We start from the raw sequence: 24,020 nt of genomic DNA, 5'->3' as shown, positions 1-24,020 counted from the left end.
GGCTCTGCCTCCCATTCTGCTTTTAGGGGCCTGATAACTGAAGGCTCTGCCTCCCATTCTGCTTTTAGGGGCCTGATAACTGAAGGCTCTGCCTCCCATTCTGCTTTTAGGGGCCTGATAACTGAAGGCTCTGCCTCCCATTCTGCTTTTAGGGGCCTGATAACTGAAGGCTCTGCCTGTTCATCCCACACTCCAGTGGATCCGAGGGATCTGTTGCTAACATCCTGGTATTAGCCATTCCAGGACGGCCCAAGTGGTCAGAGCTGTTTTGGCGTCATGACGATATTCTACTCAATATTAGTCAGAATGTGAAGGCTGATTGATGTAAGCAGCATGAAAACAAAGAGTTGGTCCCAGGATTGTCGTCTAGCAGCTCCTACACCACGCCTAAGACAATCCAAACTCTGTTCATGTGTCGTCCCACGATGGTGGAATGACCTACCGAGCGCTACCAGAACAGGGGCGTCCCTGTCTATCTTCAAGAAGCTCCTGAAAACCCAGTTCTTCAGAGAGCATCTCCTATCCCAGCACTGAAACAGAAAGAGTTAGACTGTGTGTGATGGCTGCTTTCTAAAGCTAATCGACAATCAACAACTGAAAGAAATTCCTCTTAATTGACCTAATGGATACATTTGTAACCTTACTGTTTCGGGCTCTTTGAGGGATAGAAATCAGGCTTGGTTTGTGACTTCTGCTTGCACAGATAGTGAAGAGGAGCTACGACTCTTCACTGGCTGCTCTCAGGTCAGTTTCAGGGCCTCCCAGAGGCTGGATTCTGACTTTGTGGGTGATTTGGTGCGTTAGGATTGGATAACCGGGGAGTTGCGGAGGTGTCTAATACCTGAATCAACCTCTGGCAGGAAAGCAGTGACATTATTACTACAAACTACAGTAACCGGTTAAGTTTGTGCTAATTACCTTGTACTTCCCTCCCCCCTCTATCTCTGCACTTTATCTTTCTGCTCTTCCTTCTATGCCTGCACCCTATCTCTACTCTGTCCCCTCTGACAGAGTCGGACTCCTGGGTTCCTTCTATGTAGCTTATTGTTAGCTTTTTATAAAGCTGTTATATCTTCATTTGGAAGTCGCTTTGGATAAAAGCGTCTGATAAATACAGAAACAGAAACATAAGACTAAAGATGGACAGTCAGGTGTTTGTTGACCCCCCCCAAGCCAAAGGACCGGTTTGTCCACCAAAGAAAAAGCCCACAAAGGAATCTTCCTCATGCTGACACCTACATCCTCCTCATCCTCATCTCCACCCAACTTCACAGGATGCTGCATTTGCTGGATCTTAGAAGTTTGCTAACAACAACAAATTAGCATCAGCTGTTCTTCAGTTCTCTCAAACAAATGAGCTAATAATGCAACACCAGCTCTTTGTCTAATGTTTTACATCCAAACTCGGATACCCGACTTCTGCTTGGCCCAGATGAAAGTTTGCTTTTTCCCTCATTTGTTGTTGCAGATTAAACCAAAACCCATTTGTAAGTCGCTTTGGATAAAAGCGTCTGATAAATACAGAAACATAAACATAAGTGTGAAAAGGGATGCAAAGATTTTAAAAGATGACATAAAGGCAGGACTGAAAAGTGCTTTCGAACACTCGTTCCAGCTGTTATTCGAGTCCGTGAGGCAGATGGTTCAGGTTCAGTTCTGTGCTGCACCCTAACTGAAAGTGGGGTCCCCTTGTGTAGATTCTGCCCATCCACCAACAGCAGTCCCCATTGCTGTGGCCCCACCTCGGTGCCCAGATAACACAGATAAAGACAAAGGTGTTTAATGTCTTTAGGCTTTAACGGATCGTTCCAGCCTGCAGATCTTTGTCATTAGTTGTTGCAACTCACTTTGTAGCAAAATCAATTGAATTATGCTAATCAGAGCAGCACTTAGCACTTGTTCAGTAATGCCCGGTTATGTTGGGTGCATACGTGGGCGGAGGAGAGGTGGAGGGTGAGTGGGTGGAGGGACAGATGTTCCTGTTGTGTTTTCCAGGGTTTCTATGTGTGCATGTGAGCCATTTTAATGTTCTGCCACTGCTGTCAGGAAGGTTAAGAGGGATCACTCTGCTGGAAGTGTGGAGTGAGATACTCCAGAGTAATTCTGCAGCCTCTGGGCATCGTGACGCAGGGAGACCAAGGCTGCCCGAGAGGGTTCATTTGTTGGATTAATTTGGAGTGTTTAATGCTCTTTCCCCCCTTTTTAAGGTGAATATACACTGAAAATGGAGGCAGGAGTTGGGCTACGGGTGTAGAGAGTTGATTGTCACTCTGTAATTTTCGGTCTGACAACCTTGTAAGTGTGAGAGGCGAATATGTGCCGGTGACAAGGACGGGCTTTTCAGCTGACAGCCCCACAATGCTTGTCACTAAATGTTTTCCTCCAATCAAAATCATATTATTCAAATCCTTGGAAATGTCAGACTTTTTGATACTGTGTGGTTTTATTTCTCTCAGAATCTGCAGCAGCTCAGTGAGAACGTATAGCTACAGAAATGATGACATAACCATCCTCGCTGCAGTGGAAAATTCCGACCTTCACTTTGGCTCTCTGGATATCAACAAGGGCACATCTGGGGTCATATCGGCACAGTCCTGTGCTGTACTGTAGGGTGTGGGATGGTGACCCTCTCTGCACACCCACCATTTTCACACAGGCGCCATTCAGACACGGCGTATAATCCTGATGGCCCCAGATTGCCAAATTCAAAAGGCTTCCTTTTAACTCAATAATCTGAGGTCAGTTTGGTACCAAGGGGCTGATTGGAAGGAGTTCCCAGTACTGGGTCAGTACAGCTGTGCAGATAGACCAACTGCATTATGGGTAGAGCCAGTGGCATATTGCCAGGAATTGTATTTGTGCAAGTGGAAGTGGAATATAATGTTCTGAATCTTATAGATTCAAATAGCCCTCGTTGCACTAATGGCTGAGAAACTGAGCAGTTTTGAAGAAGACAGTGAATAACAGAGTCCCATTTATTGACTGATGGCTATTAACTGTTTTCTATTCATTTTGTTGCGTTTTCAGAGTGTCCGGCAGCCCTGGACTGCATTCAGATGTCATGCAGCGACTCACAGGAGGCCATGCATGCACCCACTTGATGAATCTGGAAAGCAAATAGGCAGTTTGGACTCCTTGTAGCTCACTGCACCCCCCATAAGTCTTTAGAGTAGCTCAGGTTTGATTCCAACATGTCGTTCCCCCACTTCTCCCCCACTTCCAGTCAAATGTCTAAATCTTCTGGTGTGAACAGAAGCTACAGGTCTGGATTATTAAGATCTCAGCTAAGTCGGCCAGAACTGACCTGTTAAGGATCACAAAGTTATGCAGAAACTCATCAGAAAATTACATTTTTTTCTTTGCACAGCGCTAAAATGTGACTGTTCGCATCTTTCCACTGACGTTATATGCAGTCGTGGTACTGATGCGGTTCTTTTAATGTTTAATCCGAATGCACCATAAAAGTTTCATAAAATTCTGCGTAAACCAGAAGTTTGAGTAGAGGGTCCCTCTCTGCTGTGCTTCAGCTTAGTTTTTGATTATGCATGAGCAAGCCAGTAAGCATAGAAAGTGCAGAGAGGGCAGGGATTGACTCGGGTTAGGGCCTCCTATGATTGGCCAGAGGAGCCTGACTGTCCATCTCCTGCATTACTGTAAGAGCGAAGTGACATATTTTGTAAAAACTGCCTAAAAGGTCCACTTATGAGGTTAAAGCAGAGCCTGGCTGAACATGAGGATGGCCATGTGTTGCTCTGTTTGGACAACAATGAAAAGAAAAGCACACTCAGAATATCAACAGGCTTTTCTCCAGCACGACTAAGAAAAGATCTGAGCTGATAAATCACAGATGTGCCGTCTCTGAACCTCTATAACTCTTATATTCCGGACAGCACTGTGTTCCTGGAAGATTTGTGTGGTGGAAATGAAAAAGAAGACATGTTATGGTTATGAGGATAGAGGGTTCCTGGCAGAGGGAGCAGTAGTTACAGTGTGGAAACGGTCAGTGGCTGCTTGTTTTCCAAAACCCACAGTTTCACTGCTTAATTCTTGCAAATCATGTTGCACAAACAAGCATGATTAACTTGATATCTCAGGAAATTGAATAATAGTTGAGTTCACGGTTCACTGCACAGAGGAAATAAGTTCTGTGATTGCGCTGCCAGATTGTTGGTGGACTGCTTTTTCCACACTGCCAGAATGAGTTCAAGAGGTTTTCACAGGCGAATATGGAGTGAAGAATTGCGTCTCAGTGTGCAGTTCTGTGGCAGATGACCTGCGTTTGACCCACAGAAATCAGTGGGACTTCAACCCGGTGATGCCAGTTTGTTTGTGTTTTTCTTCAGGTTCATCTTGGTCTTCAGCTGCCTGGTCCTCTCTGTGTTCTCCACCATCCCGACGCATCAGGACTTCTCCTCGCGCTGCCTGCTCATTCTGGTAAGAACTCTGACAACCATCAGCAGCCACTTCTTCTTCCTCAGCACTTCCCACAAGAGCCAGACTATTAAACTGGCTGGAACAAAGTAATGACCAATACTAGAGGTTCCTCTCATTTCTCCTCATTTCCTCCTGGAAAACAGCATCAGCAAAACACCTTGAAGAGTGAACGGATGCATCCTTTCGTCTAGTCTTATTGGATTCCTGACATCTCAAGTGTGGCTGCAACAAAACTGACTTTGGTTTAAACCTCGACTTCTTTCTCCTTGTGTCTCTTCCTCGTCCTTCGCTTGCATTTCAAGTAGAACGAGACACACGAGGAGAGGAATCCAGGAAGAGAATCAGGGGTTTAAAATTGGGGGATGTCAGAGGAGTGGCGCCTCACTGAAAGACAGAAAGACCGAAGCCGGAGCTCTTTGTTTCCAACAGGAAAATAAACCTGGTCACATCAAACAGGGCTGTAGCAATAAGTGACATTTCAGAACACTGTGCTACTGATAGGGCTGTGGCAGAGGATGCAAACTCACCAGCAATGTTCTCTGAATGTTACAAAAATGCTCCGTAACAACAGAAGTGTTTCACGACATTAAGCAACAAAGCTTGCCTGCTGAACCCTAAATGTATCATGCTGAAATGAAACGTTGTCGCTGACCTCCTGGCTGTGGTTTTGCCTGAGCTGTCCCAGTTACTCCCCCAATGGAACCACATGGTAGTCAGATTTGGAGACCCATAAAGTTAAAAAACTGATGCTGCTCATCATACATATTAGTAAGGACACTTTTATGTAGACTGTGGAAATCCCTGTTTTGTGTTAATGGTGGATTAGTCTCCCTGATGACTCTTTTTCTGTTTATATTCAGACAGCATGTGCTTCAACATATCTGTAATGTTGTTAAGAAGCTCACTCTTTTATGATCCGGATGATTAGCTGCTACATTCTCTCATTATTTCACTCTGCAATCTGCTGCCGACGTGCAGATATTTACATCCTCATATGAATCCCTTCAGAAAAAGACTTTACAGTCCAGTAACTGTCTGTCCCCAAAGCAGCCAACAGCTACTATTTAAATGATACATTTCTAGCCAAAAGAAGACATAACTGACACAAGATTTCACCTTGTGTTTTTGCTGCAGTGCAGAACATCCGGTAGTGGTTGCCTGGATCCACTTCTTGTGCTCTTAAGTCAGTAAGAAGTGGCACAAAACACCCTCCTGTGGGTAAAATGTGTAGAAGCAAACTCTTTTTGCACCAAACGATATTTCGAAAGACAATTTTCTTGAGAAAACAGCTTTTTTCACGGGGCAAAAAGAGATTTTACTGTCCATTCTGCCAAGTCTCCGAGCTTTCTCTGAAAAAGAAATCCAACACGAGCCTGTAAGTTAACTAATATTTGTACTTTTGGCTAACTGTGATTGATAGTTAAGCTTTGGAGGAGATATGGACAGCCCTAAATCAGGATTAGCAGAGAACAGCCACTCTGATGATGCTGTTTTCCATGCTTTCATCTGAATTTCCTGTAAAGCAGTTTGACCCGGCTGAAGAAAACTTTGCTTGTGAGCCTCAGTTTGTCCGTGACAAACCCATCTTACTCTAACATGACCTCAGGACAGCAGAATAAATGGCAGATTTCTCCATCAGTGGATCATTTGTTTAAGCATTTGCCCTCAGACCTGGAACTTCAATCGCTTTAAGTACTCATAACACCAAATGGAGTTCAAAGTTGCCTGGAGAAAGGCAGTTGGGATGGATAGAGCGAGCCACCAATGGGCACAGAAGCAAAAAAAACACTTTTAAAAGACTCTTTCTGTGTTTTTTAAAGCCTCTAACACAAAGGAAAGGTCATTTTTTTGTACACTGCAGCCTTTCCTGCACATGATTACCCCTTCAGCTGGAGCTCCCATTTTACAAAGTGCACAATGCTAATTACATCAGAGTTATCTAATGGAAGCTAAAGCAGTGTGTGTGCGGTAACACACGACCTGTCTCAGTTATTATCACGCACCATACTCTGTACACCTGGCGTCCATTTTACCAACAAAAACATTGATCATGAGTCCAAACATCTCATGCTGACGGTCTTTGTTAGCAGCACACTGCCCCATGAACCATTCAAGCAGGAAAAAGGCTCCTAACTCAAGGGATGAACCAGTGTTGTGTCGACACAAAACAGACAAGAGCAAGAGTTTTGATCCAGTCCTCATTTCTTCATATTTACCTTCCAAGCAGCCAGACTTTCTTATAATATTTTAGGTCTTGAGCAACAGTTCTCCAGCTTTCTGAAGGTCTTTCACAGATTTTCTTAGGACATTGGCTGCTTTTCAGTCATTTTCAGTACCTGAACTCTGACCTATGAATCATTCAAGCAGAAAAAAAGGCTCCTAACTCAAGGGATGAACCAGTGTTGCGTCGACACATAACAGACAATTTAGCAAAGAAGCCATTTTAAACTGGATCTTTAGGCACTTTGTCACAAAGACACATCATTTGTTCCCATTTCTTTAGCTGCATCTATGAAAAACAGCAAAGAAAACACAGTTTGACAGACAGAAAATAGGATTTCTGCAGCAACAAGGTGATTCCCAAAGAGCTATTAGCTGAAAACTTGGCATATCTCAGCATGGTGTGCAGTGTGTCCTTAAAACATTTGAGGAAACTGGACAAGTGGAGGACAAAAGAAGAAGTGTCAGGCCTAAAAAAACTATCTACAGCAGATGAACAGGATCTGAAAGTGATGTCCTTAAGAAAGAGGAAAAAATCCAGCTGTGACCTGACAGGACCTGAGAGATGCATCTGGACCTTCAGCTGATCCATCTACTGTTGGCCCAAGCCTCATCAGAAATGGTCTCCATGGAAGGGTGGCTGTCAAGAAGCCGTTCTTAAGGAAGGGAAACAGGGAGAAAAGGCTGAGCTGTGCCAAATGACACAAGAAGTGGACTGAAAATCAGTGGCAACAGGTCTTATGGAGGGATGAATCCTCCCCAGAGCCCGGACCTCAACATTATTGAAGCAGTGTGGGATCATCTGACAGAGAACGGAACAAAAGGCAGCCCACATCCAAAGAAGAGCTTTGGGATGTCCTTCAAGAAGCCTGGAGAAACTATTCCTGAAGACTCCTTAAAGAAATGACAGAAAGCTTGTCTCAGAAGGTTCAGGCTGTGTTGGAGAATAAAGGAGCTCAGACCAGATATTCACTTTAAAGCTGCTTAGAAACGTCCATTTCTTTCTTTTTTTTTAACTCTTAGCTCCGTTCTCACATGGTCGGCCATCTTGTCTGCAGCCAGGTGCCACTTGGTTTACTTTGTGCTTGATGCCCAGAAAACCGCACTTTTGGACTCTTTGACTATCATGACTAAAACAAAGTTTCTTCTTCTTTTCCAACAGGAGTTTGTGATGATTGTGGTGTTTGGGTTGGAGTACATCATCCGAATCTGGTCAGCAGGATGCTGCTGTCGCTACAGAGGCTGGCAGGGTCGGCTGCGCTTCGCCAGGAAGCCCTTCTGTGTCATCGGTGAGTAGAAAGAAACCATTACCTCTCTTTGATTGTTTCCCCTCTCAGCTGCCCCTCAGTTGCCCTCCAGTGGCCCTCAGTTGTCCTCCATGAACGCAGCTCGATGAAAGCGTGGTTCCACAGCACACTGTTGATCATAGTTTGCTGGTGTCGTTTTCAGCTGTGGTCAAAGCAGAGCGCATTTACGTAGGGAGTCTGCATTAACTGCCTTTTATTCTTTCCACTGTTTAGACATGGATCTCTCTGCTGCTTCTTGGAAAGTACAGTAGGGTGCTCAAAAGGGGGAGGGGGAGCGGACATTTGAGGTCATGCAGAGTGCCACGAGTTCCCGTCGTCACGCTTTGCCGTGGGCTCTGTCATTCGCCAACACTGAGGGAATTTGAGCAAAACAAAAGGGTAAACATGAAGCTCAACAAGAAAAGTGAGCAGGAGGGACACAGAACGTGATGTGAAGGCTGGAAAAAATGAGAAGATGAGGGGAGAAAATGAAAGAAGGGGGCTACCATCAGTCTGTAGCTTTAGGGGAAAACCTAATTGATCAGTGAAGTGTGTTGTTTTCACTTGACCGGGCTGCAATATAAAATGTTTCAAAGTTCTCTGCTGGGGACAGGTCAGGACTGCATGCAGCCGGTCCAGCACCCGTACCTCTTCTTCTTTAGGTGCGGGGGGGGGGTGGTTGTTTCTCTGCTGGGGACAGGTCAGGACTGCAGGCAGCCAGTCCAGCACCCGTACCTCTTCTTCCTCAGCCAGGCCTTTGGAATGTGGCAGAATGTGGTTTTCCATGGTCTGCTTGAACAATGCTGGGACGTCCCAGGAAAAGATGTGGCCTTGAAGGCAGCATATGTTGCTGTAAAATCTCAGTGAGCTTTTCTGCATTAATGCTGCCGTCACAGAAGTGGAAATGAGCTTTGCCCCCTGATCCAACCCCATACCATCACAGAGCCTGGCTGCAGGGACTGGTTGCTGACAGCAGGCTGGATGCTGCTTTTGCTCTTTGCTCCATTTCTTCCACCAAAGATGTGGAATACTGATGGGTCTGACCACAGCACACGTTTCCACCGTGTGACGGTCCATCCCAGACGCCTCCGAGCCCAGAGAAGTGGACGAGGTTAACATCAGGCTTCTTTTCTGCACAGTAAAGCCTGTGAATGGAACTCTGTATTGTAGTGCTTGACAAAGGTTTCCACAGTAATCCCTTGTCCATGTGCTTCTATCAGCTGCTGATGAATGACGGTTCTTGATGCAGCGTCTGAGGGGTCAGAGGTCACGGTGTCCAGCTTAGGCTCCAGGTCCACCTTTTTTTCTTATCTTAATTGATTTAGTGTTGTAATTTTGTTAAATGATTTGTGGATTTAATTAGTTGGTTATTGGATAGAGAGCTTGGATCCTAAATTAGTTTCTATGCTTGCAAGCAGCTTAATTGGAGTTGAACTGGAGCCAAAACAATGATTCCCAAGGAAAGTTCCTTTGGTCAAATTATCCACAAAATGAAACATTTGAACCAGTGTGGACAGAAGCTGTGATCTTCTGTGAGTTCCTGAACGCCCACAGTGAACCCATGAACTGAACAGACTTTAAACCAATTCCACCTTAAGTGGTGTAATCATGTGATTTGTCCTCTGGAGTCTTTTAGAGACAATTAGAACCAAATCCTTCGGGGAGAACGCTCTCTGAGAGACACATCTGCTGACATGAATGAACGGCTCCGGCTTCATGGTCGCTATAATTCACATGGGCTGCTCTGCAGGAAATGTGTTTGTGAATGGTTTGCCTGAGGGTGGGATGTGATGGTGCACAGCCCTCCTGATGTGTTTGTCTGATGTCCCTTTTGCATTCCTTCATGTCAGCCTGAAGGTCAGAACTCACTGCTGAGGATTCTCAAATCCCATCCACTCATCATAGAAAGTTTTCAGATTTTCTGGCATCATCTGTGACTTCATACATCATCGAGTGCACCTTTCCTAATTCTATCCAGCCAAATCAGTCTCCAGCTAAGTTGTAGAAGCATTTTAAGCACCAACCAATGCTCAGTTGTGTCTTGAAAAAAGAGTGGCTTAATACTTAAAATACTTTTTGTTAGAAAGGGGGTTCATTATTTTAGCCTTTGACATTGCAAACAGCATAAATCATCAGATTTTAAAGGGTCTAATTATGTCCATCATATTTTTCTCTATTCGATCCAGTTGTTGGTCTAATTAACTATTTTCTACAAAGCCTCCACCTGAAAAAACGTCCTCAGATTTACTCAGTAGCAGCTCGGCACCTTTGAGGCCAAAACTTGTGTTCACTGAAGAATTGTGAGGCTCTGTGGCCTCTTCACCAGGCTAAAGTGAGACCTGAAAAACCTCTGCTTCGTCAAAACTGTGAGTTAGGGTGTATTTACTGATGTATTTACTGAGACTTTTCCCTCCTCATGTGCTTTACACAGAATGCAGGCAGCAGGAAAGGAGTCCTGCTGCAGAGAGTCTGGAGGCACCAGCTGAGGTTAATAATAAATGTCTCACCCGTATAATTTACAGCTCTTTTTAGCCTGTAAGTCGAGCGAGCTGCACCAGTTTCCACTTGCAGTTTTCTGTCTTCGTATGCCGAGGGATTCTTAGACTTATTTATTTAAAATATGGTCCACTGTACAAAATGAATTGTCTTGTAAATGGCTGCTGCCATCTTGTGCTGGGGATGTTCTGGCTGTAGTGAACAGGGGGGTGGACATGGCACCAGGGTGCAGTTCCTGTGAATCTGAGCACAGACTGCTCAAACTGCATGTTGCCCAGCTGCTGCATTCTTAACTGCATGTATGCTGGGTATTTTCTGGATTAAACAAAGAGATAACTGCTTTCTTTTTGGAGAAAACACACAGCTGCCCCCAGATGTTTGGCTGCTTTGCTTTCAGAAACAAACTCTCATCAACAGTGTTTGAGTTACGGAGCGAAAAATGTGCTCAAAATAGTCTGTTTCATGTTTTATTTAATCAAGAATATAGTTTAAGAGGCATTTTTGTGGATTGAAAACTGCAGGTATGTACGAATAAATCCAACTTGAGCTGGTTTCTTCTTCTTCTTCTGCGTCGACACGTCCCGACAGCCCTCAGTACCATGTCTCCACCTGCTGGTTACTACTGAACGCAAACATGATAGACCGTCCTGCAAATGCCCAAAAAATGGAAATTTTGATTTATATTCAGTGTAAATAGCTGCAGATGAGGCTAAAAATGCTATAAACCTGCCTATTTGTTGTCAAACCGATGGAGATATCTTTTTTATTTTGTTGTCTGTTTGCAAGCTTTTTGCTTAAAGGAAACATATTACACCCTTTTTTCACAAGTTGACGCACTTTCCTGAGGTCTTAAAGAAATATCTGTGGTGAAAACACACAGAGATGCTGTGTAATTTACAGCTCCGTTCAGAGCATCCGGTTGTTGGCGATGAAGCTGGCTGATCCACTCTCCTCTATTCTGTCAGGGTTTGTTTTATTTGAGATGCATCCTGCAGGTTTCAGGCTACAATAAACGTAAATTTGGACATAAATTATACATTTTAACCCTTAAAAAAAGTAAAACCGAATGAAAGTATAACTCTGTATTTAATTCATTGATATTTCTGTGAGCTACTGGTTTTAATTAACCTTTTTTTGTTAGTTTTGCATACTTTTAACCCTTTTGTTTTGATGTTACCCTTTTGCTTGGTGAAGCACTTTGGGTTACCCTCTTGTCTGAAAGGTGCTTCATGAATAAAGATGAGTTGAGTTGACAGAGCGTACATTAAATAGCCTGAGAGCTCACAACACGCACCGAACTGATAGAAAAACACTTGACTGGCAGTTTTATTGTCAAAAACTTAAATTTGCATCACCTGCATTTTAAAAAACGGACAGCTGGCACAATCCTTCTTTGAGGTACCATCTTAAACTGGTCCACGCTGTTTAGATACACTCCACAGAACACAAAGCAGCCAGCAGGTATGAGCAGTAATGGTTAGTCCTTCATTATGTATCAGCTCCTTAAGCCTTAAGGGACTCCATCAGTCCAGGTCTGTGTGCAGTTTCAGCTTTTAGGGGCGAGCTTTAAGAAGTGTGATGTTTTCTGAATGCTCTTAATGTTACAGATATTAAATGGAAAATAGGAAAACAGGTTTCCAGCTTCCAATAAGAGGTCAAATGTCCTCACCTGGGTAGAAATCATTAAACAAAAGCACTGGTAAAACATTAGCAGCTCATTTATTTCTGCTGATGAGAAGGAGACCTCCCACCTCTAATTTGCAGTGAATGCAGCGTCATTTAAAGTTGATAAAGATACGTTCCTGAGCTTAATCTTCTCTAAACCGAGACAAAGAACCAGAGTTGGTAACTTCAAACAGCCAAATACTGCAAAAGCTCTCAACCAGATAAATATTTTCTTTATTTATTTCATATCACAGGCTTTTTATGTAGAGCTCTCGGTATTTCTTCTTATTTTGCTGTGTATAAAACACACCTACACACTTAAGTGCACATTAAAGAGCAGCGAACACTCTGGAGCTCTGCGGGGCCTCTGTAATGTATTTTTCATGGTGCCGTTGCTGCTGACCTCCCCCCCCGTCCCTCTACTGTGGGTCAACCGGTCTGTGGTTTATAGCGGGAGCCATCAGCCACACCTTGGTCAGCATTTCCTCTGAAATAAATGGGTTCTGCAGGGGGACAGGAGTGCGAGTGACGGTTATATATGAGGGGAAGCCTCACACACACTCAGAGTGAACTGAATAACATCAGTTAGGGCCGGTTTGATGTGAGATGGAAGCCAGAGCAGCTGCTGAGAAAGACGAGGGATGGATGTTCATTTTTGAGAAACAGAAGCTTATTACTGTTCTTTGTGGGTTTGATGTTATCGATTTACTCAGCGTGGTTTCAGTGTGAACTTCCTCTGCAGATTGAGATCTGCGTGTTTGCCTGTCTGTGCCTTGGTTTGAACATCCTTCGGTCACAGTTCCCAGCACATACAGACTGTCTTGTGCTGATTGTGTTTAACCCTGTAAGACCCTTTCAACAATTCTGAAAAAAAGCCTGCAAACGTTTGTTTTTTTTCCTCAAGACCACATTTACATAGTTAATGGGTCCTATTGTTTATCCTCACAATGCTATTGGATAGAAAAAGTGTTTATTGGTCCGGTCATCTGGCCTTGAACTCAGTCGACCTGCAAATGTCCCGTTGAGCTCATCTCCTGAATTTGTCAGGATTAAAGTAAGTAACACTCCTTAAATATTTGTGTGTTCATTATAATGTGCAGAATATGCACATATTCATCAAATTTGATTTAGAGCTTGTAATTCAACACCGTTGGGCCGGAGTGGAAGTGAAAATAGCCTGAGCTCCTTACAGATAAGGACATAAGGACACTGCACTGCTCACATGATCACAATTTTTTTTAAAATGTAGAAGTTTAAAGTGTTAGATGATTAATTGGAACTAAGCGCTAGATGTGCTTTTCTGTTAAATTTAGCTTAGACCAGTCCTCTGGTCCTGGAGGGCCGCTGTCCTGCAGGTTTTAGATGTTTCCCTGCTTCAACACACCTGATTCAGATCAATGCCTCATTAGCTGACTTGTGCAGAACTTAACAATCTTCCGAAGAGATCCATTTAATCTGAATCAGGTGTGTTGAAGCAGGGAAACATCTAAAACCTGCAGGACAGCGGCCCCCAAGGACCAGAGTTTGACATCCCTGGCTCAGACCATAATTAAACATGAATAAATCGTATGGGACATGTGAAACTTCCTGTATCTTTGCAGTTTTTTCTTTGCTTTTTAACTTCTAAACGATCCTGAGCTTTTTTTCTCAGTGCTGCCCAGGCAGCAGTTAGTAGCATTAGGAGGTATAAAAACGCCCGTTGCATTGTTCAGGGACAGCTGCGAATGGTCTTGAATGTGAACCTGTAAGTCAGGGATGTCAAACTCTGGTCCTGGAGGGCTGTTGTCCGGCAGCTTTTAGCTGTTTCCCTGCTTCAACGCACCTGAATCAGATCAATGCATCATTAGCAGAGTTGTGCAGAATGTAACAATGTTTCAAAGAGATTAATTTAATCTGGATCAGGTGTGTTGAAGCAGGGAAACATCTAAAACCTGCAGGACAGCGGCCCTCGAGGACCGGAGTTTGACATCCCTGCTGTAAGTGCTCTGGGAGGGGGGGTACGTGTGTTCCTTTTAGTACAATAAACTACCTGACTGTGTCAGAGAAGGAAAAGAAGGACAAACTCTGGAAACCTTGGCTGAATTCATTCAGGGAGAAATGCCTGCAGGGGCCTTCAGACAGTTCTGCGCCCAACGTTGCAAATTTACAACATTTCCCTAAAAACTTACTAAAATGTTTCATTTCTACATTAGAGGCCTCCTAAAACAACATCTGAGAGGTCAAAAAGATTTTTTCTCTATTTCCAGACATGTAATAGCCAGAGCTTCTTCTCTTGCTGTTTTGTTTGCATTCACAACACATCAGCATAGTGGCCACATGACTTTCGTGGCATGTTATTGTGCTGTTGATGCCGGTGGCAGCTCATGTCATCTCTGGTAATATTGAGCCTTTGTTCGGTTAATTTGCCACAGAGAGGAGTGAGAATGACATGAGAACAGCGAGCTGCTGTTAGTGCAGCAGCATGAATACACACCAACATCCAAGTCTTAAATGAGCCAAACAGCTTCTCTGCTGCAAGCTCAGATTCACATTTAGATCAAAACTGATAAGATATTTCTCCTTTCAGCTAAGCTAAGCTGTAAATGTTGACCGCAGTCTTTATCTTTTGTTCTCATGCACAGTCTTGAACCACATAACAGACAACTTTTCAAGATTGGATCTTTAGGCACTTTGTTACCAGCAGCCTGTCACAAAGACACATCATTTGTTCCCATTTCTTTAGCTGCATCTATGAAAAACAGCAAAGAAAACACAGTTTGACAGACAGAAAATAGGATTTCTGCAGCAACAAGGTGATTCCCAAAGAGCTGTTAGCTGAAAACTTGGCATATCTCAGCATGGTGTGCAGTGTGTCCTTAAAACATTTGAGGAAACTGGACAAGTGGAGGACAAAAGAAGAAGTGTCAGGCCTAAAAAACTATCTACAGCAGATGAACAGGATCTGAAAGTGATGTCCTTAAGAAAGAGGAAAAAATCCAGCTGTGACCTGACAGGACCTGAGAGATGCATCTGGACCTTCAGCTGATCCATCTACTGTTGGCCCAAGCCTCATCAGAAATGGTCTCCATGGAAGGGTGGCTGTCAAGAAGCCATTCTTAAGGAAGGGAAACAGGGAGAAAAGGCTGAGCTGTGCCAAATGACACAAGAAGTGGACTGAAAATCAGTGGCAACAGGTCTTATGGAGGGATGAATCCTCCCCAGAGCCCGGACCTCAACATTATTGAAGCAGTGTGGGATCATCTGACAGAGAACGGAACAAAAGGCAGCCCACATCCAAAGAAGAGCTTTGGGATGTCCTTCAAGAAGCCTGGAGAACTATTCCTGAAGACTCCTTAAAGAAATGACAGAAAGCTCGTCTCAGAGGGTTCAGGCTGAGTTGGAGGATAAAGGAGCTCAGACCAGATGTTCACTTTCAAGCTCCTTAGAATGAGAAACACAGAATTTATGTTTACATATTTCAGTGCACTTGTTCCCTATTTTTCTGGAAATATCTAAAGATGTGAGGGTTGGCTCAAGACTTAAGACAGCATTTTGTATTTTGTGTGATTTCGATGTGAATGAATTTTAGAATAACCTCTAATGACGAAAGAATAAACCTCATTAAATATTATTTCTGTTTATCCCTGTATATCAGGAGCTTCATGAGGCCTTTGTGAAGATTAAAGAAACCTAAAGAATTCTCTTTTAGGTTTTTAGGTCATGAAGAATTGTAGCCTTTTCTGGTTTTGAGCCTTCTGTACTTGTGTGTTTCCTCCAGACATCATCGTGCTGATAGCGTCGGTGGCGGTGGTGTCAGCGGGCAGCCAGGGCAACATCTTTGCCACCTCGGTGCTGCGGAGCCTGCGTTTCCTGCAGATCCTTCGCATGGTACGAATGGACCGAAGAGGGGGCACCTGGAAGCTGCTGGGCTCTGTGGTCTACGCACACAGCAAGGTGAAAAACCACTGATGCACACACTTTATCAGCCGCAAAGCAAGGTCTATGCTTATTGGTGTTGGTGTCAGCAGCAAAGACGGCTTTAAGAGAAGGATAAGCAGACAAATCAAATCTGATCTACATCAGTAAAATATTATCAATGCAAAGTGAAAGGAACACTTTTCCTGTTTTTTTCCTGGTTGAGTTCAGGATCGGATTCGGGTTGGATCGTGTTCCAACCTTCCCCCTTTGTTCATGAGGTCTGGGTAGTAACAGAAAGAGTGAGGTTGCAGATACAAGTGGCTGAAATGAGTTTCCTTCAGAGGGAGCTGGGAGTAGAGCCGCTGCTCCTCCGCATTGAAAGCAATCAGCTGAGGTGGTTCATCTGGGTGGGATGCCTGCTGGTTGGAGGTTTTTTCAACTGGGAGGAGACTCGGAAGACGCAGGAGGGATTATACATCCCATCTGGCCTGGGAACGCCTCGCTCCCCAGGAGGAGCTGCAGAGTCGCTGGGGAGAGGGATGTCCTCCTGGACCTGTTACCTCTGTAAACAGAAGATAATGAAAGGATAGATGCTGTTGCATCAGCTGCTAAAGCAGCATTTGATATAGAATCTTTTACCAGAGAAGTTTTATTCAAACACCTTTGCATCGCACATACCGCAGTTCACCTCTTTGGTTTGCAGCCCTTCATCACTCTTTCAGCTCTTTGATGGCTCTTTGATGGCTCTTTGATGGCTCTTTGATGGCTCTTTGGTGGCTCTTTGATGGCTCTTTGATGGCTCTTCAACAGTGAGAATAAACTCCTGGTTTTGGCTGTGCACGTGCAGGGCTCACAGGGAGATATGTTTTAATAACAGTGGGGTTACATCCCACAACTGTAGGGAGAAACGAAAGAGCAAAAATTCTGCCAAACTCTCTGGTGTTACTCTAAATCTTCAGTTTGACAAAAAAGTTTCATATGTGACTGAGATTTATCGGCTTTTGCAGTAAAATGAAATTCCTACCCAGTTGTTATTGAAATATTTCAGCTCAGCTCTTCCTCTCCACTTCCTGCTGCCTTTACTTCAGCTCCCTCTCGTCCTTCTGTCTTCACCTCCATCAGCCCACACAAATATTCTTTTTCACTTCTGCTTTCGTGTGTGGAGATCAGGATGGTTCAAAGCTGCCGTCTTTCTGCTTTTGTCAAAGCTCCAAATTCAGATGAAATCACCTTGGTAAAATGTCTCATTCGCAATGAACAGGTCGAGCCTGCGTATGTGGTGAGGATGTGTTTTATAAAGGCCCTTTGTTACCTACCTTTCCTCCCACTCAAATTGTTTCGTGACTAATTCATAAGAAAACTATGCTGCTAAAAACTGTTTTACATCCTTGGATTGCAGGGCTACTTTCTCACAATGATATCTAAGAGAATTTAGCCACATCAGAGAATTTAGCTTTTGAAATTACAGTAAGTTTGGTGCAAATAACTGAATGTAAAATCATTCTGAAACAGAGACTGAGAGTAAAGCTGTAAAAGAATAAGAAAATAAATTAGGAAATATTCTGATCTCACATAAAAGGCGATGCTGATCTCTCATCATAAGTTCTACTTCTTTAAAGGGGAACTCCGGTATTTTTAAACCTGGACCTTATTTCTGGCATGAAATACGTTCATCTACTCACTGAGAACAGTTTGGTGAAAGTCGGCGTCCTTCAGAAGATATTTAGATAACTGGAGATCCATATAACGGAGTGAACGGGGCTTAGAGGATGCAGCCTCTAAATAAGGCATTATCTGTCTTTATTTCACCAATACTTTAAGAAGAATGAATGAATGAACGTGTGCTATAGCTCTGTTAGCTCATAGCTGCTGTGTTGTTGTTATTGGCGGCTATCGGGGGGCTTATAGAGGGCTTTCTATGCACTCGTCTACTGGGATGACGTCATCGACGCCCGCCGCTGCAGCACAGCTCATTCACTCCGATAAGAACGTCCATCTTACTCAAAGTCGTCGTTCACGTTGCCAAAATCTGATAAATATCCTGCCATGTTGCACAAAACTATCAGCAGCAAACTCTGTGTGAAGTTAGCCGACTGTCACAGAGCACGGAGTGAATAAACTGTGCTGCAGGGGGGCGTGTGGATGAAGTGGTCCCAGTAGAGTGCCTGTGTAGAAATCCCTCCGTTAGCTCTCCTATAGCTGCAAGTAGCCACATAACAGCAGCTATGAGCTAACAGAGCTATAGCACACGTTCGTTCATTCATTCTTCTTAAAGTATTGGTGAAATAAAGACAGATAATGCCTTATTTAGAGGCTGCATCCTCTAAGCCCCGTTCACTCCGTTATATGGATCTCCAGTTATCTAAATATCTTCTGAAGGACGCCGACTTTCACCAAACTGTTCTCGGTGAGTAGATGAACGTATTTCTGTCACGAAACGGTGGAGGAAGGTAGGACCCAGATGCAGATTTCTCAAATCAAAAAGGTTTATTCCACAAACAAGGAGCAAGGCAAAAACAGGGTGGCAGGGCCGGATATCAAAAAGTTAACTGTGGCAAAAATAGCCAAGACAAAATGAGACTAAGGTACTATGAGGCAGACTTAGCATTACTTGGTGTGAACATGCAAGAGAAAGTGAGGATTCTGCAAAGACTGGAACTGAACCTGGAAACTTAATGCTGTGGGGAAGTGACAAATGACCTGAAAATAAGAATATTACAACATAAACTGTGACAATTTCATGCCAGAAATAAGATCTCGGTTTAAAAATACCGCAGTTCCCCTTTAAAAGAATTCTCCTGTTTCCATGATTAAACTCTGACCGTCAGTTCTGACCTCTGACCTCTGCCTGCAGGAGCTGGTAACCGCCTGGTACATCGGATTTCTGGTTCTGATCTTCTCTTCCTTCCTCGTCTATCTCGTGGAGAACAAGTACAACAAGGAGTTTGCTACCTACGCAGATGCTTTGTGGTGGGGCACGGTGAGTTTGGAGGAGGTGTGATGAGCCTAACAGCTGCAACTGTTCGTTGGATAGTTCATTTATTATTCATTAAGTCTCAGTGTGCGCCGGTTCAGTTGCTCGACCAACAGCAGATACACTTCTCTGCATCAGAATAAGCATTTACTATCAGTACATTTCTCTCCTCTTTGTCTTTCCTATCATTTTCTCGAGCTCGATTTGCCTCGGAGCGCTGACAGCTCCTCCATAAACATTAGCCCCACGCGGCTCCATTAAATACTATTTTGTAAACTTGAAGATTCATAATGGTGCAAAAATGGCTTTTTTCAAGCATGGAAATCAGAGCCTGAACAGATGATGAATCCACAGTGATCAGTCTGCAGAAAGCAGGCGGGTGGACACATAACTGAGGCTGAACAAGGAGGTTCAGCCGGGTTTGAATGTTCCTTTTCAGGCTTTCACCAAGTATGTGAAAATATGTGACATATGTCATGTTTTGATGTGTTAAGTACCATCACTTTAAATCATTATCCCAATTAACTCCAGTTCCTCTTTCATTAGAACATCATTTCTGGGCTTCTTCTTTCATCCGGACGGTTTCTGTGCTGGTGTCAGTCAGCAGTGTTGTGTTCTCAGAAGATTTCTGCAGATCTGCCTCAGAGAATTAAGTCGGCCTTCACATATAGAGAAAAACAAGAACAAACGTAATATGCCTCAAACTTCAGTCTCCTACCAAGACAGAATAAGCATTTCAGCCACAGGCCCTCAACAGCGTACCTGAAATCAAGGCCACAGAAAGCGATTAAAAAAGCTCACATATGGTTTCAGCGCCTGAGGGGTTGTTTCAAATAGGCTCCTCAATGGAAAAAAACTAAAAACAAGCAGTGTGCAAAAGGGAAAAACATGCAGATACAATTAATTTTCTGAGCATACTAAGAAAAATCAAATCCAGCCTTAAAATGATGAGTATTCTCAATCCAAACTGCTTAACTATCAACTGCAGGTGAACCCAAACACACCAGTTTTATGTGCTTAAAGGACAAATTCAACAAAGTTACAAATTCTACCGCTTTGACGTGAAGAAAGAGCATTTTATTTATTCTGAAGTAATGAAAGATGACATTTAAAACCACTTTTTAAAATGTTTTTTGGCTGTTTGTGTTAAAGAGGCTGACAGGAAATACACTGACAGCTGTTCTGAGCCCCTTTAAACAACAGCAAAGAATACTCGGTGCCTCCTAAACCATACACTGATGCATTATGGATCATTATTAACCATTAAAAACAATTACAGGGTTTTCAGGCTTTGCTCGAGACGACTTCTAAAGCTCGAATAAAAAGACAAAGTTAGTGTTGAGCCTCGGGAGGATAAACTATTAGCTTAAAACCTGATCTGTACAGCTCCACAAATGCCTTTTTATTTGCTTTGTAAAGCAGCCGGACTGCAGGCCATACGTTTTGCAGCAACCATTACTGGCTCATATTCACTCACCAGTTCTGCTTTGATCTAATTGATCTGGTGCTTCAGGCTAAATGTGAAATTTATCAGAAACTGCCACCAGACAACAGATCTCCCTCCATCCATTTTAACTTAAAACGAGTTTTATTTGCTGATATTTACGGCTTTGTGTACAACAGGGTTGGACACAGCATCAGGCTCCACACAAGCATCATTCTGGGCTGGTCCCTTTTTCCCACAGATCACCCTGACAACCATTGGCTACGGAGACAAGACGCCAAAGACGTGGACGGGACGGATGCTGTCCGCAGGGTTCGCCCTCCTGGGAATCTCCTTCTTTGCTCTGCCAGCAGTGAGTTGGTGCTTTCTCTCTGATCTTCAGAAAACGTGAAAATGAATCTTTCCTGAGAAACGCTCCCAGCCTGTATGAGACAGATAAACGTAGTCTTCTTCTTGGCCTTTTTAAGCTATAAGCTGTGGATGTGAGAACCATGAAAACTGACTGCGTGCGCTGCTAAATGGGACCATAAGTGCGGCAGAAACTATCATTTCAACATTAACTTAGTAAAATGCTGACTGAGATCTCAAGTCAAGTGGAAAGTGGAGTAGTTTTTTAAAACTTTTATGCAACCGCTGCAGTTTTAAACCACAGGAGAAGCCCCCTGCTGGCCATTAGATAGAATACAGGTTAGGTTTTTTTTTTTTAAAGGTCATTTTATATCATTTATGGAAACATTAGAAACTCTAACTTAACTCTTCAGGGCATCTTAATGCTCAACACCAAAGGCTGATATTATCTCGGTCCGCTCTCACTGTGTTGTGGTGCTCTGTGATGCTTCTGGAGTACAAATGCAGCCAGAGTTGAACTTTTCGCTGTCATGTCAGGGTATTCTGGGCTCGGGCTTTGCCCTGAAGGTCCAGGAGCAGCACAGACAGAAGCACTTTGAGAAGAGGAGGAACCCAGCCGCCTACCTCATCCAGGTAAAGCTGGCCGCCTGCTTGTTGTTTCTCACACTTGATACATATTGTTGCTGATAAAAATTCATAATCAATGCACCAAGTGTTGAAGTGAATGTGTGTTTGATGTGGTTAAAATCATTGTCCAGTTTCTCCTTTTCCTGCGTGGACCCTCTGAAACCCCAAACTGTCCGATTAAAAGCAGTTAGCATGTAGCTTCACCCTGTCCAGCCCTCCTCATCCTCACCCTGCTCTTCAGTCTCTGGGAGGTTTTTCCAGACTTCTCCAGAAACGCTCCCCTCTTCTCTACCTTTCATGGTGCTGTCCTCCTCATTCTCTTTCTGCTTCGCCCATTTTCTCCCACATGCGTCTCCTCCTCCTCCTCCTCCTCTTCATCCCCATGTTGTACCAGGCTGCGTGGCGTTATTACTCCACCGACAGCGCCAGGCCCTACCTGGACGCCACGTGGCGGCACTATGAGAGCCTCCTGCCTTCTCACAGGCATGTATCCATGCCTGACCTCCGCCCAACCACAGACGTGTGACACACCTGGTTTTTTTTCTTTGTTTGTTTTTGTTTCGTTTGGACTAATCAGCTTTTTTGATTTGTTTTTTGTTCTCCTCACCTCTTCCTCCTTTTCCTCCTGATGCCCTCCTTGGCCTTGTTTTCTTCATTTTTTCTTTCCATTTATCTTTTTTTGATGGGGGATCTTCTCTTTGTACTTTTTCTTCCTCCTGGTTTTGTGTATTCTGCATGCAGTGTGTTTGGCGTAGTTATGCGGCTGATGAGAACTCGGTTTCCATTGCTACCTGGAAGCCTCACTTGAAGGCGTTGCATACCTGCAGCCCTACAAAGTAGGTACAACTATGGCAGCTGGTGTCTGTATTTGGTGTCTGTGCTACTTTAGTCATCCTCTCCTACTTCAAATTTAAACGGATTCACTTTTCCTGCTGTCGTACTGTTTTGTGTATCTGCTTTGTTCTCTTTTTTGAACTTTGAAATGCAACAGTTTCATCATTTTCTTTGGTAATTTCCCGGTAGTTTCCAGGCTCTTTTTATCTGAATCTGCTGAGTCGGTGTTGGCGCTGAGTCGGGCTCTCTCAGCTGAGAGCTCGGGGGGGCACCTGCTCCATCACAGACGTCACTTTGACCGACCGAGGCTGCAATTTTAGCATTTGCCCTACGTGGTGTGTTCATTTCTGATGGCCTCACTGGTCCAATCAAGCCTCTCTGAGTTTAAAACGGACACCCTGGATGATTTCAAGGCATGGCCCATTTATTTAAGTCTGTCAGTACCACAGTAGACTAAATTAAATTAAAGGTTTCCATGTAAGGAAGGACACAAGAGGTGGAAAATGGCAAGAATGCTTCAGTTTGACTGTCGCCTGGGATGGACCGTGTCAGTCCACCTCTCCTCACCTTTTGTCAGGGACCTCGGGCCTCAGGACTCAGACGCAGGGTCAGATTCAAAGAGGTGATTATTATTTCACAAACAGAGCAGAGCAAGGCAGGGCGAGGATCTCCAAGCAGAGCAAAGTATTGGGCTGTGAAAACCTAAGAGCTCTCCTCAGTAACTGTGGTGGAGGATGAGTGCAGCTATGAAAGGTCATAAAACTCTCCAACTGGGAGGAAAACAGAAAAGCTATGAACAGTTTAACAAAACAAAGACACGCTCTCCTAATGATTTACACAAAGGACGCACTCGAAAAACAGAGGCTCTATGAAACTTTAACTATAAACTTAAAGCTATATACTTAAAGATCTCTCCTTGAAAACGGAGGAACAAACAAGGCTGTGAAACTTACCGTTTTAAATAAATAAACTATGACTATGAATAAGAATAAATTACAATACAAGATAACTCTACAGGAGAATCGCTTCACTGCAGGCTCATGGAAACTATGACTGTGAAAAACTATGGCTCAGGACAAAAGGCTGGTAGTGAAGCTCATGAAATGGAGACAACATACTGGTAAAAGACAAGGGAAACGCAGACTGTTTGAATATGAGGGACCGAGGGGAGCAAGTGGAAACACTTTGGGAATCAGGGAAGACAATGAGACGCCTGACACGAGAGGAAGGGAAAGATACCTGAAACAAGAGGGGAAAGTTAGTGCTTTTCAAAATAAAACAGGAAATGAGGAGACAAGACATGAAACAGAACGTAAATCGTGACACGTTTTAAGTTTGATAAGTTTCAAAACTTTAAATTGAACTCTGAGGATGAACGAATCCGACCATCAATGGAGAAAAGAGATGAACTTTAAGTTAAGGTTCTAACATGTTTAAAGGGAACATACTAATTTAGCATCCAATAGAATTATTCTATATAATTTCCTGACACAGAATGGTGGGTGGAGTCTGATCAGACCGCTGGAACTGACCAATAGGAGCATTTTCGAGCCAGGAAATCTGTAAATATGCAGTAGGAAATAGCACCATGGTAGCTGTTCAATTTAACTACGAAAACAAATCCAACTGTGATTGTTGAACAAAAAGATTTCACATCATTAGTCGGTAAACATCCTGTTACCTGCCGGTAGATAGGATCCTTCCTTTGGATGCAAAATATGCTCAACTCTGTGGACGGAGTAGATGAATGGCATAGGTTAATCCAGAGATTTGCTCCTTATGCGCCAGGAAATAG

The 24,020-nt window shown here is 43.7% G+C and overlaps 1 protein-coding gene across 3 annotated transcripts in view; it reads left to right on the top strand.

Annotated features, from left to right (window-relative positions):
- The window catches only part of LOC140305316 (potassium voltage-gated channel subfamily KQT member 5-like), a 126,372-nt gene that overhangs the window by 86,787 nt on the left and 15,565 nt on the right, over positions 1-24,020 (top strand). For 2 of the 3 annotated variants that reach the window (XM_072384121.1, XM_072384120.1), the window contains exons 2-8: positions 4,344-4,434; positions 7,817-7,943; positions 15,859-16,034; positions 18,853-18,978; positions 20,658-20,768; positions 21,302-21,397; positions 22,133-22,227. In XM_072384121.1, coding sequence (XP_072240222.1) covers positions 4,344-4,434; positions 7,817-7,943; positions 15,859-16,034; positions 18,853-18,978; positions 20,658-20,768; positions 21,302-21,397; positions 22,133-22,227 — 822 coding nt within the window. Of the gene's footprint in view, positions 1-4,343; positions 4,435-7,816; positions 7,944-15,858; positions 16,035-18,852; positions 18,979-20,657; positions 20,769-21,301; positions 21,398-21,785; positions 21,875-22,132; positions 22,228-24,020 lie in introns of all 3 variants that reach the window. The other variant, XM_072384122.1, reaches the window with a different exon arrangement.

The sequence above is a fragment of the Leuresthes tenuis genome, unplaced genomic scaffold (assembly GCF_036924035.1).
Source record: "Leuresthes tenuis unplaced genomic scaffold, fLeuTen1.0.hap1 SCAF_4, whole genome shotgun sequence".
Taxonomy (NCBI): domain Eukaryota; kingdom Metazoa; phylum Chordata; class Actinopteri; order Atheriniformes; family Atherinopsidae; genus Leuresthes; species Leuresthes tenuis.
Note: the sequence above shows the minus strand (reverse complement) of the source record. Positions and strands in the feature narration are given on the sequence as shown.